General features: G+C 33.8%; 1 protein-coding gene across 1 annotated transcript in view; it reads left to right on the top strand.

Moving 5' to 3' along the window:
• Positions 1–320: 320 nt before the first annotated feature.
• The window catches only part of LOC141484830 (uncharacterized), a 92,644-nt gene continuing 73,418 nt past the window's right edge, over positions 321–19,546 (top strand). Inside the window, exon 1 of the mRNA XM_074180273.1 lies at positions 321–789. Within this exon, the coding sequence (XP_074036374.1) occupies positions 654–789 (136 nt within the window). The 5' untranslated portion in view covers positions 321–653. The remainder of the gene's footprint in view (positions 790–19,546) is intronic.

The raw sequence follows: 19,546 nt of genomic DNA on the forward strand, positions 1-19,546 counted from the left end.
TTAAGCCATCTTTACCGCTTTTATCATCTGAAGAAAAAGTAGTTGAAGCCACCAGACATCAATAAGCAAGAAAGTCTAGAGTGAATATTCCTAGTCCCCCACCAATGACCAGAATATTTGATTTGTTCATAGTGTTTCCCCTACCTATTTCTACTTCATGAACACACATTCAACAAATTTCAATCATGAATATTCAAAAATACTTTTTTAGTAAAATACATAGTGCCTGAATGGCCACCTTTAACAAAGAGGAAAGAGTGGGACCAGCACCGCACTAAACGGTTCACCCAGTGAAGTTTGAACTGAAGCTAACTTCCAGCTGGGCAGACTTCAGTTCACCAGTGCTTGTTGTGTCGTTCGGTCGTGCTGGTAGACGTTTAGTTTGTATTGTCGCGGCCAGGTACGATCTGTCAAATAATATCAGTTGACATTAACTAAAATTTGCACCTGCTCGACAATAATTAATCAATATTTCAGTAGCGTAACTACCGAAATGAACCGGTCTAGATGATAAAATAAGTTTTATCGTTTGTTTGATTTAGCTGGCGCCTCGAACAGTTTATTTGAAAACTTTTAAAAATAAACGTTACCCAAAGGGGTTTAAACACATTCTGTGCTGTGAAAGTGTCTAGTCTAGATAAATTCACTTCAAGATGACTTTTGCATTCTTTTTTTGTCTAGTCTGCTACTGCATTTCCCTTATACTTTCTTTGGTTTCCGCCAGTGAAGAAGCTGTCACTATTAATAAACCGATAATGAAGACACCCAAATCATGGCATTTTTCTACTGGTGAGTGAATACATTAAACATTAAGGCATCCACATGTTTTCCGTCGGGTTTAACGAACTGAGCACGATTATTGTCATTATTCAAATTCTTGAATGTATGGCAATTGATAACACTTGCTAGTATCTTCTTTTAAAGGCTTCCCGGTAGCCACTTACTGCGATTTTGTTGCTGTTTGCTATTTATAGACTTAAATCCCGTTAGACACATCTACTTGAACGTGTACTGATTACTGAGGAATTTGAATCCGCATAAATAATTGGTCAAGTAATGAACTTAAATCGACTGCAAATATATTTCTACTTAATAACATCTCTCCAGGCCTAAAAGCGATGTGGAATTGCACCATAATACTTATCTTATCTTTTGACTTGATAAGATTTTGGATGATTCACTAACGATGAAAAATCACTTAGATAGGTATGCACTTTTTATTTTTTCATGCAAATTTCAAATCGTGCTTAGGTCGGACCGGCATATGTAGCCTAACTCATTATAGATTTTTAACTGAGAAGGGGTGATTGGCAGATGAAATATTTTAACGAAAATTTATCACCAGTCTCTTCTCTCAGTATAATGAGCCACCTAACTTAAAATCATTAATTTCACTTCGGAAGAAAATGTTGAAGTAAAGAGACAAAGAGCTTCTTTTCCACAAGAAAATATTGTTACTTAGCCTTATTGCTTTCTAGGCCAGAGCTTAAATCTAGTAGAAGAGACAATTCTTTCATTGATACCATAATAGTGATTTCTGGGGAAGAAAATAACGCATTATTGAAGAAAATAACGCGGAGAATTTTGGCCCTCAGGGAAAATAACACGTTACTTACATGAGTACTGATTTTTCATATACTGATCGATTTCTTGTGTGGTGGGCTTGAAAATGAGTTGAAAATTAATATTTTCATCAACCAGCCGTAGTCTTCATAGAACGGCAAGACTTAAAAATCGAAACTTGAGCGAGATGGGAAATAGCGAGGTCTTCACTATTAACATGCGATTTATAGCGCGTAACAATACGCAGAATATTCCCTTAGTAGAGTTTTGATGAGCGTACGACTTTTATCCTAGAGATCCTGTGATTCCAATCGTTTCAAGTTGAACTCTTATTTCTTTTTCATTTTCTAGTGACTTGCCTGTGTAATAAGTAATAATATACTATCGGTGTTTTTGCATTTTCTGTTAAAATCTGTTTTCCGTTAACTAGCTGTCGTCCCCCCCCCCCTAGGAACGACAACTCTCAAAAGTCGAGCTAAGGACTAACGAGGTCCTACCTTTTAACTTGTGATCCCCAACTTTTTTTTTTATTACCGAAGTATTTTACGATCTGGTCTAATTTGGGATTTTTATAACTATTAGTACAGTAATAGATTAAAATGCAAATTTTAATCAATCAATCATATATTTCATTCAGGGACCCTATTGGGTATAGAACATATCAATCACAATGAACAATAAAGAAGTTCTTATCCTAAATAAGAAACCTATAGTTTTACAATCAATATGCACAATCACAAATATATAAAAACATACAATAATTCACTATTGTTTCATATTAACATACTCAGTGAAGTCGTAAAACAAATTAATTTGTAAATATGTTTTCATGGCGCTTTGGAATCTAGATAGTGTGGTCTCATTTCTAATATTTACTGGCAACTTATTGTAAGCCTTTATACCTACCCATGGAAATTGGTCCCTTTGACACCAGATCAAGATTGTCACGTCTGGAATAGATATTGCTGCTAGCTCTAGTTTGATATGGGTATACATCATTATATACCTCGGAAGTGTATTTCTGGTTCTGTAGATATAACATACCACCTCTAGTAGATACAAGCAGACTAATGGCAGGATATTCAACTCTGCAAATAGAGGTTTACAGGATTTTTGTATCTCGGCAGCAATACGAGCTATATGATTTTCTTCTAACAGATGATTTGAATATGTTGAACTTGTTTTCTTATTTACATAGCTCATATGACGTTCATGGATTCGATTCCTAAATGTTCTGCCAGTTTGGCCAATATATACCTTAGGACACGTTCCACACTTTAATTTATATACTTCTGATTTCTCGAATTTGGATGTTTTGTCTATATTATTTGTAACTTACTTTTCCAACGTATTACTTGTTCTATATGCAATTTTAATGTATCGTTTCCTCAAAAATGAAGCCACTTTTTCTGTTTTGTCAGATATTTTATTGATCAAGTCATATGAATTCCGTATATAGACTGAATTTTGGTTGAAAGTTACAATGGTTCAGGATGATACTGATTAGCCTTTCTGATAATTGACTGTCATCACCCAGTCATCACCGAAGACGATCGTGGATACCAACAATCGAAACGTCGTGAAGTAACTCTTAAATTTTTATTTTTTGTTCGTCTGTTCAATTTTTACTTGTATTCTATTCCACAATTATTTCATTTCAGGTTTCCTGCTTAATATAATTGTTATTTTCATCTATTCATTTTTAATTCTTTTTTTTAGTTCTTTCAGGGCTTTCAAATCCGAAATTCGGTTTACGACCGAAACCGAATTTCGGCAACGGTCTCAGTTTCGGCTGAAACCGAAACCGAAACTTCCTTACAAGAGGGAAAAATAAATGTAATCAGTCGGAAAATAAATATAATCAGTCAGTCTTCATTTTTTTATCTTTAAATCACAACGTTATGCAGTCTTCGACATTTTTACTTATTGATAATCAACAAATAAACAGATAACAACCCCTTATTTAAGGAAAAATATTAATTGCACCTTAAAAACACTTAAAATAGGTGAGGTGTTTATTTGAGTAGGTGTAGATTCTTCTTTTAATAATGGTTTTTCAAAAATATAAAATTACTTATTTAAGTTGTTACCTAATATCACAATGGGTACTTAATATTTATATAATAAACAAAGTAAATCACAAACTAAGTCACGACATGATTCCGCACGCACGTGGACGCGTCACTTGTATGAAATTCTACGCGCCGAACATGACCGATCACAGCACGAGAACTTCCGAATGCAGTTTCGGTCGTAGTTTCGGCTGGTTTGTCGCCGAAACCGAAACTAAACCGAAACCCTTTTTTTGTCAAAACTCCACCGAAACCGAACTTTCGGTCGGACACTAATCATTTTATATAATATCAGACAATGGAAGTTCGAACTAATGAAATTCATCATGAAACATTGTCAATCAACTTTAAATAACCTGTATTATAATTCATTCTAACGAAAGCTACAACTGCTCTTGTTCTGGACCAGAATTAATGTGTTCCCTCGCTCCATACTGAAGATTTCAGATTCATTAAAAGATTCACCAATATCGACATAGTATTTTTTTGTTATTTCAAGTTGCCTACACAGTACCTAATTTGTCACCAGCAACAAAAGTATACCTAGTAATACTCTCGACTTGTGACTAAAGTGGGTTCACATGTTTTTAACAGTAATATCAAGAAAATTTGTTACAAGACTTAGGACCGGAAATAATTTACGGTCAATTGGCTGTTTTAAAAGATGAGATAAGAATGACAAACGCGTTTCGGTTAACTTTAGTTTCTACCTGGATGTCAACAATCGCAAACACTCTAATGAAACAGGTACCGAGAAACAAATGTTAGCCCTGGTCGCTAGACGGTTCAGGCGCCAGCCCTTCATTATGTGCAATTAGAGGCGGCCGCTCTGATCTGCAATTACTGCTTAAAAACGCACGCAATGTATCCGACCTACTAGAACACCCAAGGCCATGTGGGATATTATGTGGAGTATGCTACGAAAAAATTTTTATATGTCATCTGTTTTACTTGTGTGTTTCTCACTCGGTTTCTCAACCTACTTATATTCTTCTCAGTCCTAGATTTGAAAAAGGAAAAGAAAAAATGAATCCCTCTCAAAATATATTTTTGAAAATAAGTTTTTATTGAAAAGCTCTGAGAAGAAAAAAAATTGTTTCAAATGTTTCGTCAGCAGTTGCTTTTGTGTGAAGTTATACGACCAATAAGAGGCCTTGTCACAAACGGGCATTTTTTGGCTTTGGCCACGTTCAAAATGAATTGGCGTATCTGTAGGTATAATAGGGATTCGTGATTTAATATATTTTCACCTCGGAACTTGGTATTTAAAATGATGGCTTCCACAACGTTTTTAATTAATTTTAAAGACTAATCGCGTGTTGTTGCACAGCAGTGGTGGATTCAAATTACGGAGCGATCCAACCTTCAGTTGTAAATCATGCATTGGCATGCCTGGTAAATCCATTGAGTTCAAAAACTCTGAATAATTCACAGCTTCGGAGACATCGCTAACTGTACCTACGCTCGACGGATAAACAATAATAGTTACTGAAAACTGTAAGGAGTGAGATAAGGCTTATTGTGTGAGAGAGATAGAGACTGGTTTCGTTCTCATCCCTACTCCGTACTGTTTACTGAGTGAGAAGTGAAACCGGTTGACGTCTGACGGGAATCAATGATCTATGATCATGGTTAAAAATCATTAAATCACTAAAACGGCTATTAAAAAATAGGGGTTGGTGATTGAAGGGTAAAAATTAAGCGTTGTATGACCTCCCAAATATACAAATAAACTTTCATAACAATCTGTCATATCTCAGCTCACCATTTGTTGATACACTTTTGTATTTTTAACACGCTTTTATTAGCTTCACCAGTATGTATGTTTCCTTGTTTGTTTGTAACTCCAGAATTATCGACATTATTGCTTGATCTATTAGCGGACTCGAACCAGCTAAAAACAGATCCCCTGATACCATAAGACCAAAGCTTGTCAAGTAGTCGATCGTGTGGAACACAATCAAAGGTTTTACTTGAGTCACAATACATGCCTATAGGGCTCTTTTTTTTCTAATTCATTGAGAATGTGTATATATGTATCTGTGGTTGCCGTAGATGTAGATTTAGATTTTCTGAATCCATGCTGTTCTTCTGGAATAATTCTGAACCTTGCAATGAATGAGTTTAGCCTCTCTAGCATAAAATATTCAAAAAGTCTGGAAAACACTGATGTAAGTGATATGGGACTATAGTTATTCATTGCATTTTTTTTCCTTCATTTTATGGAATGGAATCACTTTCGCTATTTTGAGAGCATCGGGAAATATGCCTGTTTCTAGTGAAAAGTTTATTAAGTGACTTATAGGTTTCACCAAATCATTTTTGAATTCTTTTATTATATTATTAGGAAAGTCATCAGGTTCAGACGAACATTTATTTTTGAGTTTAGAGAATTATATTTAGCATTTCTTCCTCGGTGAAAGGAAGTACAACCATTGAAGTAAGATTTCTGTTGAGGCTATGATCAAAGTTGTTACTATTAACTTGTGGTATATCGTCTATAATCTGTTTGGGAGCACCTATGAAAAAATTATTGAACAGATTTGCAATGTCATCAGGACAGGAGATTTCTTTATTTTCAATGGAGATTTTTATATTGGATGATTTGGGTCTCTTATTATTTTTCAATTTATTGATAACTGTCCAGGAGGTTTTATTTTTATTTTCAGATAATTGAATTATTTGGTTATAATGATTTCTCTTACAAGTTTCCACAAGATTATGGTGTTTTCGTTTTTGTATTTGATATTGACCTTTCAAAATAGGGTAATTCTTCTGAAGAATATATAGATCTTTCAACTGTATACTCGACCTTTTGATTTCTTCGGTGATCCACCATTTTGGGACATTTTTGAGGATTGTTTTCTTCATTGGAAATGTCCTAAAGAAATGACTTTGTAATGTATTCGAGAATTTTTCATATTTTTCATTGCATGATAGTGCATCATATCTATCGCGCCAAGATTCTTTTTGTAAAATTTGGGGAAAGAGTATTTTATTTTTATTGCAATAGTCTCTGAAACAATTGACCTCTTCAATATGATTACAGCATAACTTATGTGAGTTGATTTTAATAATTTTGGTACTATGATCAGAGAAGCGGTTATCCATAACATATTTACGTGTTTCAGCGTTAGAAAAATATTGTCAATTTTTGTACTAGAACTTGATGATATTCTTGTATCGATCTTGTATCTTGTATTGATAAACAATACTATAAAGGCCGTATTGTGCAAATATATCAAGTAGTTCCTCTCGTTCATGTGAAAAGATGTTGAAATCTATATTATAATCACCTGATAAGTAAGTCGATGATATTGTTTACATCGTTGTATTTTTAAGTAACCGAAAGTGTAATAAAAAATATCATAATTTCTTTTGAATTGATAGTTTTCCAACATATAAGTATACATCCTGCTTTTAATCAAATTTCAAATAATATTGCTTATAATGCACTTCCGCTGTTATTTTTTTCTCAGGAACATTCCCATGAGTGTTTCGTCAATCGTGTAGATGATTTTTACGAGAATAATAATTCTAAGAGAATCATCCTCGATGAATAGGTATAGGATCCAAAGCGGTTTCGTACCCTATAATTTCGCGGCTGAAAGCTCTCCAGTCGTTTGTTCTCGTTATATGCTATTATTTACCTGCTCTAGAACTCGTTATGACCAGTTGTCTCAAACAATGGCGTTCCAACATAATTTGACATTAAAGTCGAAAGGATCAAGCCTCTGAGCTATAGACATATTCAAAAATGGATATTTGATTTCAAACTAGCCAATAAACACTGCCTAAGTAGCGGTAGAATTTGGAAATGAAAAAGTACAATTGAAATTTGCTAATTCATCTTGATTTCTATTAAAAGTTGAACAAGCCATCAAAAAATTGTATTGGAGTAATCAATTTTAAATATCTCGACAAATACATAGGCAATATTTCATGCACTTAAAAATTCAAGGAAACCAAATCTGGGTTTCTGGTAGGCAAAGGTACTGATTGTCCTCTTCCAAAGCAGGCAAACGTTCTTGAACTTTTTTTTAATTGGCCACCTGTTATGCTTGAAACATCATATCAGTAATCAGGACAAATTGTTAGGAAAAAATTCTTTATGGAAAATAAAGCATAATATTATTTCAGAAAACTTAATTCACATACAATAAAGAGGGTAATGTGAAAGTTGAGAAAGTATCTGTTGGGCTGAACAATTCATCTTCGAAGTCGATACAACTAGCGAGACCATTTTTTTTAGTGCGATTTGTGTTTACCCGCAAAATATGCCACAGTTTTCACGATTACTTCATCGGCGCTCAATTTCTTTCCAGCGAGCATTCTCTTGAGTTCTGAGAACAGGAAAAAGTCGCCAGGGGTCAGATCTGGTGAATACGGTGGTGCGGAAGCAATTCGAATCCCAATTCATGCAATTTTGCCATCGTTTTCATTGACTTTTGACACGATGCATTGTCTTGATGAAACAGCACTTTCTTTTTCTTCAAATGGGGCTGTTTTTCTGCGATTTTGTCGTCGAAACGCTCCAATAACGCTATGTAATAGTCGCTGTTGATGGTTTTCCCCTTTTCAAGATAGTAGATGAATATTATACCATGCGCATCCCAAAATACTGATACAATAACCATGCTAGCCAACTGTTGCGTCTTTGCACGCCTTGGAATCGATCGTTTTGATTCTGGTGTGAAATAATGAAGCCATGTTTCATCCATCGTCCCACATCGACGGATAAATTTGTTTCTTCATGGTGGAACAGCTTCAAACACTGATAATCAATTCGTTGTTGTTTTCAGTCGATTGTGAGCAAGCGCGGTACCGACTTTGAACAGAGCTTTCGCATCCCCAAATGTTCTACTGTATGCATCGTTCTCGGTGCTCATTTCACTTCGTTTAAACTGAGCAAACCACTTATCATCCGTTGATTTTGGTGGTGCAATAATCGTCCGAATAATGTCAATAGTATTTCTTTTCACCAAAAAACAATGCTTCATTAACACACGAAATACCTTTTTATCAATTTTCTTTAAATGAACAAAAGTTGTTTCACTAAAAATCTTCTATCCCACAAACTAATAGTCCGACAGCTGTGAAATTTGTACACGTGTCTTTTGAAGGTTAGGATTAACTAAAAATCATATGGCTGAAAGAAATTTGTTCCTAGAGTCTAACTAACGATGCAAATATTTTTGATGTGGAAGCCAAACAATGACTCCCATTCCAGCTCTCATCCGAACGCATTTACACTAAAAACTCGTTCATAGAGTCTAGTGCTAACTACTTCATTGAGTAAATACGAAAGATAAATCCAATAGTATTTTTGAAAAAAAAACATTTTTGCCTGAGTTTTATTTGCTTTACAAAGTTTTGTTGTATAAGTTTCTCCATATTTTCTATACGTTTATTGTGTGTTTGGCAAATTACAAATGTTTTTCATATTCCTTTAATAAATACATGCAGATTTCCTTTAATTCTTACCTTTTCTACAACTTGTACTATATGTAAAATAGTAGAAGGAAATCAAAAGTGAATAGAGTATTGGTATCTTTTTCAATTTCAAACTGAGTTTATACTAGATGGCGTGTTTCTATCACTCGTATAAGCACCCAACTGTGACCTTTGAAGTAAGAATTTTTTCTATACTTTAGGTATTTTGAAACCCAGCCTGACTAGCGAAACAGTATTTGAAAGTTCATTGATGTTTTCTTTTTGGTTTCTAACCTTATTCCGTGTTAGGAATCACACGTTAGAAAGTAAGACCTCGTTAGTCCTTAGCTCGCACAAGTTTTGGCTTCTGAGGTTGTTCGTTCGTAGGGGTGCGACAGCTGTTTAACGGAAAAAAACATAGTTTTACTACATATTCCACAAACTGAAATATAAATAAATGTAGATCAAAAGAGGATGTATTTTTAAGATTGTGGAAGGTTAGAAACCCGAAAAACATCAAGGAATATTGGCTCTTCCACAAAAATAATGTTTTGTTGAATAATTGAGGCGTGGATAATCATTGGTAATCAATATAATGAACTAATAATGTTACAAGTTCCACAAAACTTATTTTACTAGTACCGTTCATCGACTTTCTTGATCGCTTGCGGTAATAAATCATCTCTTATACTACTTAATCTCAGAATATGATACACAGAATTAATACTTAACTAATGATACTAGGTGGCAGCACTCGCCTTTCAAAAAATAATATTTGAAAGTTCGATACATAATATATATATATATATATATATATATATATATATATATATATATATATATATATATATATATATATATATATATATATATATATATATATAATAATGGAAGGTGATTCTGTCGATAGCAATGATTTTATTATTATATGCTTATGAAACCAGGCCCACCGAGGCTAAACGTCGCGGCGATCGGTATCCACTCTTTCTCTACGCCTATGCATTGAAAAGGTAATTAGATCAAGAGCCATAAAATATAATTACTTAATAACAATGTAGGTTAGGTCGTATTCGATTGCGTTTTCACGTTTTATTATGTCTTTCGAATTTTTCTTCCATTCTGAAGAAAAAAAGGTATCTATCTTAATAGTAGTGCAAGGATGGTTATTTTCGAAATTATCTCCGAAATTATAGATGTCCTATCATTGGAATTCCTTTGTTCAGGTTGCGATGCGGTGACTATTGTCAGAAATCATTATATTATTAGTTATACAGTTACATATTTATTTCTTTTGTGGTGAATTTGTGTGGGGAAAACCATGAATTTTTCTAATGACGAGATCTTTTTTATTGTAAGGTGCAAGAGGAAGAATGAACCCTGTTCAATCTTGTATCCTATTGACAAATTTCTATTTTGTTTTTCTCCATATTGTATCGTGTTATTTCTGCTGTGAATAAATTCATTTATTATTATTATGTTTGAGAAATGCTACTGGATCTCTAGCTTTGTATGGGGAATAGTACCCCGAGAAATGTCAGCCATCCGAAAGATATTGAGAGGAGTTTACAGAATCATGGTTCATTTGAAAAACAGTAACTAACAGAGTAATAACAAAGTTTAAAAATCTGTTTAAAATCTGTTTTTCCGTTAATTAGCTGCCGTCCCCATACGAACGACAACTCTCAGAAGTTGGGAAACTTGTGCGAGCTAACGAGTAACGAGGTCTTACCTTTGAACGTGTGAGTGATGACATGTTGAGTGATATATATTCGATTCAGGATTTGTGGAATATGAGAACAAAGAAATGTCATTGGGAGGGTGGTAAAGAGAGGGAGAGAGAGAGAGAAGAAATGAATAAATTCAGACCTTACGAAGTCAGAAAAATCCACCGTTTGCGTTTAACGGACTATGACAGGAAAAATATTCTGTAGATGGCTACTTAGACAACAATAACAATAAAATGTTATGATGTGATGAGAGTGGGTTCACAAATAACGGATGGTTCAACAGAAATATTCATTATCACTGGCGACAAAAAATTTCCTCTTACATGGAGCTACAAATTTCCAAGAAAGATTTGGAGTTGATGTTTGTTGTTTCAGACACCAAGATTATAGGGCCCTACTTTTTTTAGACTTCTTTGATGGGGGAAATATATTTGGAATTCTAGTCGGTGAGAGTTCAGTTGTTGGAAGATTTGACATTGAATGTTCTAAGAAGGACGATGGGTAGAAAACAATGGTCCTATTAAAGGGCCACCACGTTCAGCTGACCTCACTCTTCTGGACTATTCATTGTGGGGCTTCATCAAAGACAAGGTGTTCAGCTTAACTTTTGTGTTTGAGTATCGGCGGACGGCAGTGTGAACATTTAATGAGATATCTTTAACGACGTAGATGACATTGCTTTTTTTCTATTTTTCACTTGGTATATTACATGTTCATCCGATATGTGGAGTTTATGTATAGCTTTGAGTTCTAGGTAGGTCATACAGTGATGATGAGAAACACGTCGGGAAACATATGTGTTGTAATACTTAGCTCAATATGTTATTACAATGGCTATAAAAATCTGTAAAAAACTAGAGGTCCTTATTTAAAGAAAATAAGGTGATGATAAAATCTAATGAACGAAACGTCGCATTGCAAATTGGTTTATATCAGATTATAACAGATATGGAACAATATTGAAATTTCTTCCGCTTTTTTTTTAACACGCTTTTATTAGCTTCACCTGTATATATGCATCACTTAAATGAGATGAATAAAAAAAAGTCTTTTGTCTAAATACCACTGGTAGATTTTATCTATACGACCGGTTTCGGGTTTGACCCCATTATCAATTATAAAACTGAAATCTGAAGTTTGAAATATCGTTTATTTTAGAATTTTCAGGTATGCTGCAAGGACAGGTATTTGAGAGACAGGTAGTTGGGCGAACCAGGATGCCAACTTTAAATTCCACACTGAACAAAAGTGTTTTTTCTTTAATTCATCTCATTTAAGTGATCATCAATTACCATAAAGTAAACAAGTCATCAATCACACATATTAGTATGTATGTATGTTTGTTTGTTTGTTTGTAACTCTCAAGCCCGGGATCTGTATTAGACAGAATTATCGATATTATTGCTTGATCTATTCGCGGGCAGATGGCGCTGTACGAAACTTCCTGGGTATAATTCGAACTTACTTTACATGTATTTCTTCATTTGAAAAAAGTATATATTTTTTATCTACACGCGCGCCTGCTGTCTTATTTTTATTTGTAACCCTTTTTTGCGCGCCTGCTAGTCTACTCAACAAGTTCAAACACATGAAAAATAGAGATAAAGGTCCTAAAAATATGAGCGATAGCACATTCGATTCGGAATCACCTCTAGAAAAATGTTTTTGAAGGATTTTGGTGCAGGTAAAAAATTGCAATTTTGTTATTAACAAAATAAGATTTAAAAAAATGGTATTTAGTTTTTCGTTAATAACTCAAAAAATATTAATATTTAAGCAATTTTGAAAAAAGCTCGTCAAAGAGGAGGTAATTTCCGATAAAAAGAAATAATTTTTTTATAACATAAAATGTCATTTTGAAAATTTGAAAAAATCTAGTATCTTCTTAACATTTGAATGAATCGAGTCCCGTAGAAAAAAAAGTTTTATCACCATTTTTCAAAAAGTTATTCAATTGTTAACTAACAAATTTTTTCCCAATCTCCATTGGCATAAATAATGAGATAAAAGGTATAAATAATTGGCCTATAAATTTTAAACTTCGTGGAGCCCTTTTGATATATATACTTCATACGATCCTGCGATAAAAGTTCATAAAAATTTATTAATTTGTTGATTATGATTTTTTATAACTATTGCAAAATGAAATATCTAAAAATTGTTGATAATTTTTTTTTTCAATTGATACTTAGCTATGTCTGTTTTCACATTAAACAATGGCAGTTATTAACATAGGATATGAATTCTTTACGTAATTCATTTATTGAATTGTTTTAAACAAATAGAGAAATTCAATATTTTTGAAAAAATTTTTTTTTACTATTTTATTGTCTAGAGATAATTATGATTAAAAAAAATTCTTAATTTTAATTTTTAATTGTTTACAATGGATTTTTTTATATTTCGATCTTTTAAATAATGTGTCAAGAAATAATTTTGCTTTCAAAAATCATAATTTACACTTTTAAATAGTTTGGCAAGCCTCCGTCGCTTTTTTCACAATAATACTAGTATTTTTCGGTAGTTATTGTTTTAAGCTTTTTTAAAAAAAATATTTCCAACTTTTTAGTTCGATGTTCTTTAAAAGCGTGTTTTTTTACTTTTTTAAACTATATTTATTTGTATCATTCTAAATGGAGGCGGTAGAGTCAAAAATTGATATTCGCCAATTGTAGTTTTTGGCGAAATTTTCAAAAACAACCACGGATATTCTCGAACTGAAAAAAGATTATTCTAGCTTCCCAAAATAGGAAACTTTTCTCTAATTCAACCGACCTTGTAGGTCTTACCGTTTTCGAGATATCAATAGTGCGATCAGCTACAAAAAACGGCCTGTATAATGAATCGAAGATAATTATCCACGAGATGATACATATTAATGACCTGCAGTTATTAGATCGCATGTCTTCATTCTGAAGTAACAACGTACCACAATTAATATTAATCTAACAGAATCGAAGGACGGAATCCAGTTTGTCCCGTTCGGATATGAAAATCTGTATCAAATCATTAACTGTAATTGGATATTTTCCTGTTAAACTGTCCGCATATCACATTCCTGCTCTGGTATGCCTAAGAAATGATGATAATCTACACGAAGAAATGCGTTGGGACGTTTATTATCAGAAAATTGCGTTATTACGGGATTATGAGGACATTTGGAATTCAGGACTGCATTACCGTTGATTTTTGTGATCACATTTTTGTTTTGCATTATTTCCTTTTTGTTTGAAAGTTTGTTTAAAATATGTTCTTCCGTTAACCAGCTGTAGCACCCCTATGAACGACAACCCTCAGAAGTCGAAACTTGTGCGAGCCAAAGATTAATGAGGTCTTACCTTTTAACATGTGATTCATAACACGGGTTGGACGATAGCAAGTGAAGATCGATCGTTCAGACTAGGGCTCGAACCACCGACCAACACGGCAGTCAATTCGAGTGAGTGAACAAAGCACCCACGTCGAACCGCCTGGCTATCGACTGAACCGAATAATCACTGTATATTTTTTTCTCACTGACATTGCTCAGTGACATTGCTAGTTCGAATAATTTTGAAAAACTGGGAGGGATGCATATTGGTCGGTATTTTTCTAGGCTCTCTGGATCACCTTTTCAAAAGATTGGCTTCACAATGGAGGTTTTTATTCCTGTTGGGAATATGCCATACTTCAGTGAATTATTGATGATATACACTGTGTCCGTAAAGTATGGAACAAATTCATTTTTAGCTAAACAGGTCATTTTAAGAAATAATCGTCGATTTTTGATGTTAATTTACCGTATTTTAAAATAATAATCTAATATACAGGGTGAATTACGTTCGAGTAATGACGTCACCGTCATTTTTTTTAAATGGAACACCCCCATTTTGTCTCAATTTTCGGATTACTCTAGCTGAACTGATTCCAAAAATGTATCACATGTTGATTCCAATTGGTACAGGGTGGACAAAAATACAGTAGTTGTGTGTGTGCTAATAAAGTAACGCGTAACATTCTTTATTAGGTAAATTAACAATATTATCAAAAATACTTATTGTCTGGCGGACAGAATATGCTGGAATACATGACAAACGGTGTACAAATTCTTGTTGAACCTTGTGTATGGTTTCTTGCGTAATATTGTTTATTCCTGTTCGAATTTTCACTTGTACATCTTCATTATTTGCTGGTTTCGTTTTATAAATATCATTCTTCAGATGGCCCCACAGAAAATAATCCAAAGGATTTGAATCTGGTGACCTCGCTGGCCATTCAGTGGGTCCACGTCTACCAATCCACCTGTTCGGAAAAATTTCATCTACGTACCTTCTAACATCTACAGCATAATGTGGAGGTGCACCATCCTGTTGAAACCATAAACTTTCATTAAAACCTCCAGGATTACGTCTGCTGGGAAATAAATTACGTAAAGTAGGTACGAGATACCCCCTTAAAAACTCAAGGTACTTTGCCCCGTTTAAATTACCTTCGATAAAGTAGGGTCCAATGATTCGATTTCGTACAATTCCAGTCCATACATTTACCTTTTGAGGTAATTGTGTATGTGTGTATGATGCTCACGCATCCAGTAGGGGTTTTCTTTTGCCCAGTATCTACAATTCTGACGGTTAACCTCACCATTTAACGTGAAAGTGGACTCATCAGAAAAAATAATGTTTTGTATAAAGAGAGGGTCTCGGTGACACTTATCCATCATTTCTTCGCAAAATTGGAGTCGTCTATCGGGATCATCTTCGTTTAATTCTTGCACAAGTTTGATTTTATAAGGATGCCATTTTTCAAGCTTCAATAGTTTGCGTACCGTTGTTTTGCCAACACCGATTTCGCGACTAACTTTACGAACAGTGTGCGCATCTTCTTCAAAACTCAGTAAAACATGTAATGCTGTATCAGCATTTGCAAGGGGACGACCTGATTTGCGTACATTTGCAACCGTACCAGTTTCTCGAAATTTCGTTTCCAGCTTACTGACTGTTGAACGCGTTATAGGTCTTTCTGGATATTTATCATTAAACAAATTGCACACTTCCATCTGAGTTCGCGATCTGTCTCCATACCCAATCATCATAAGTATTTCAATTCTTTGTTTTACACTTAACTCCATTTCTACTTCCAATTAAATCTAAGCAATCATTCGAATATTCACGAATACCAAAAATATTGTAGTACTAAACTGTCACTGAACATCAATAAATTACTAAACAAATAATGATATTTCACAAAAAACTAGACGACTATGTTTTTTATAAATGTAGATAAGAAATAATTTCTTTCATATTCTGTCTGCTAGACCACAAGTACCAAACATGCTTGGAAACAGCTCATTTTTATTACTCTAAACATGTAGCAAACTACGGGGTGTTACATTTAAACCAATTGCCGCTAGACAATAAGTATTTTTGATAATATTGTTAATTTACCTAATAAAGAATGTTACGCGTTACTTTATTAGCACACACACAACTACTGTGTTTTTGTCCACCCTGTACCAATTGGAATCAATATGTGATACATTTTTGGAATCAGCTCAGCTAGAGTAATCCGAAAATTGAGACAAAATGGGGGTGTTCCATTTAGAAAAAATGACGGTGACGTCATTACTAGAACGTAATTCACCCTGTATATTAGATTATTATTTTAAAATACGGTAAATTAACATCAAAAATCGACGTGTTTCAGGATTATTTCTTAAAATGACCTGTTTAGCTAAAAATGAATTTGTTCCATACTTTACGGACACAGTGTATGCTATGATTTCGTTGATGGCACGACGGGCGCTTGATACACAAAAAATATGGCACAAAGCGCCCACGCTTTTTTCACCATAATACTAGTATTTATAGTTCGTTATTGTTTCAAGCTTATTAAAAAACTATTTTTAACTTTTTAGTTCGATGTTCTTTAAAAGCGTGTTTTTTAGTTTTGTAAACTATATTTCTCATTTTTTTAGTTTCGTATGCTATAAAAGGGCGTTTTTTAGTCTTTTTAACTATATTTGTTTTATGTGAACATTGGGATCAATCAGCCGTATATTGTTTAGAAAAATGACCATTGATATTTTCCGATTTCGGAGAGGGAGTCTGAAAATCAGCTACTAAGCCCAAGGAAGGCAGCAGAAGCGCAAAGGAGGGTTGCAAATAAAGCAGCAGGCGCACATGTTATTAAAAAAAATATTTTTTCAAATTAAGAAATAATTGTTAAGTGACTTCGAATTATATCAAGGAGGTTACGTACAGCGCCATCTGCCCGTTAATAGATCAAGCAATAATGTCGATAATTCTGTCAAATACAGATCCCGAGCTTGAGAGTTACAAAAGAACAAACATACATACATACAGGTGAAGCTAATAAAAGCTTGTTAATTAAAAATAGAAACGAAAATGTGTTTCACTCGCCGGAATTTCATCAATAATGAATCGTTCCACAAGTATATTAATATAAATAGCACTGCGACTGAATTCATACTTCCATTCAATCAAGATAACTAGTAACGGAATTAGGCATTTAGAAAGTCAGCAAACCGACACAAAATGAAGCGAATGCCCACAGGTATTCCACTTATCTGTCACGCCTCGGGCTCTTGCCAAGAAAAAAAACAATTAACCCAACAGAGCTCGATGAAATTCAGACTGTCTGGTGCTCCTGGAGATAAAGATGCATCGATCGGAGGTAGTAAAACTCGAGGAGATAAGGCAAAAAATGTCGCTATCGTCTACAAGGTAAAGCACTCAGGCAGGTAACTTGACTAATGAATGCGCTTTCAGAATGAAGGGCCGAAGATAAAGAACGAACAAACACTGTGAAATTTATGGGTTTATGGGTGTATATGGATCTTTGTGGTACGAGCGAAAAGAAGGATCCGTTCTAATTAATTTACAACTTGAAGTGGTTGGACTGTAGTACCTATATGGGTTGGTGTTTGAAATTTGTTCAATTGAATAGGTATACTTTTGAAAAAGAAACTTGATATTGACAAGTTAGTGATTGAGGTTAAGTGAAGTAATTATGTGTTAGTAAAGATATATTTTGAAAAGAATGGTAATTTCAGTGAATATTTTTGTTGTATGCTTGTGCTGTTAGGCTTATGAAACCCAACACTAGTGCAAGAATAGTTTTACTGTACTCTTTGTAGTGGTCATTAATGATTTTGATATTATTTCCATCTTTTGCTGACAACTAGTGAAGTTGTGAAAGTATGATTATATGGATTAGCACATGTAAATGTCCTCTCTCGCATCTCACCACTCAGTATAATCATTACCAATATTGCACAAATTCATTTCCACTGAATTTTACATTTTCTATATCCAGTATTTAATTTTTCAGAATTTTTCTGAAGGTTGTATTAAAAAAACCACATTGTTAAGAAGATTATAGAATTTTGTAAATCATTTTAAAGCAATACTGATAAAACATATCACGGACTAGATGAGTACTTTTATTTGAAATAAACTACATGGCATACAATTAAAAAGTAATAATGAAAGTGATAAAACTAGATTTTATCAGAACTCCTGAATTTGCCATAATTTTTAACGTGCACAAAGAGGAATATTGGACAAGCACTCATAGGAACGTGGGCAAACTGCAGACACGTGTTTCTGGCTACTCAGCCTTCGTCAGTACGGTACAGCCAAGTGTAAAGGATAGTTGATACTTGGTTGCGAAAAAGGGTCACAAACATACAAGGGATCCACCATATAACAATATACCATCAGGAAATCTGTTCATAATGGAACATCTGATAATGCAAAACAAATTATCAATTTAACAAAAATGGTGACATGCTCTCGGGGGTGCGATAGGGAAAGTTATATCAAATGTGAATATGTCAAAATATGTCCCCCTGTATACTATTGTTGAGGTGTTTTTTATTTTTCCTGAAAATCATTCCAAAAGTTATTCAGGGTGGCTCGTTTTCAACTCAAATAATTTGTAGCTCCCGAACAATAAGCTTCAGACCATATTTTATGTTTTATAATTTGTTGAAATATACTCATCGTGGAGCATCTGATAATGCGAAACAATATAGTGTGATCCATTTAAAAAAAATTGGTGACATGCTCTGGGGGGCGATAGAGGAAGTAACATGGTATACTATGGTTGACGTGTTTTTTAATTTTTCCTGCAATTATTTAGGTTGGCTCGTTTTAAATGGAACGCATTGTATATAGGGACCAGATACGCGGTTTTTCCAAGTCGCTAATGATAATAATATTAATTATATTTATTTTCACACAAGACATATACAATGTATAGGAATGGTCAGTATATATCTAATGCAAGAGCACTGAAACAGAATAGGTACAGTTATTTAAGAATAAAGATATATGAAAGTCAACATAAAAATCCATATACACACATACACTTACAAATACGTATATGATATAACTAGCCATAAAAATATTCTTCCAACGAGTAGAAACATTTTTCAGTCAGGAATTGTTTGAGGGAGCTACTGATTTTTTTTAAATATTTGGCTTCTTTTATATTTTTGGGTAAATGATTGTAAATAGACAGACCCATAATTGTAGGAGCTTCGTCAGAGACTTTATATTTTGTGAATGGAATGTGGTAATTTTTTCTTTGGCGTGTATTTACGGAGTGATAATCTCCCGTCAAAACAAATTTTTGTCTGGGAAAGAAAGTTTTTGGCTTTCTACTACTCCATCTTGATACAAAAAAAAGAAGGATGGGGGAGTCTTCCAAAGAAAGGAAGGAAGTAACTCTATACATGGATGCACAGAT

The sequence above is a fragment of the Leptinotarsa decemlineata genome, unplaced genomic scaffold (genome assembly GCF_025532065.1).
Source record: "Leptinotarsa decemlineata unplaced genomic scaffold, Ldec_3_MD MMD2_tig00026294_RagTag_RagTag, whole genome shotgun sequence".
Lineage (NCBI taxonomy): Eukaryota > Metazoa > Arthropoda > Insecta > Coleoptera > Chrysomelidae > Leptinotarsa > Leptinotarsa decemlineata.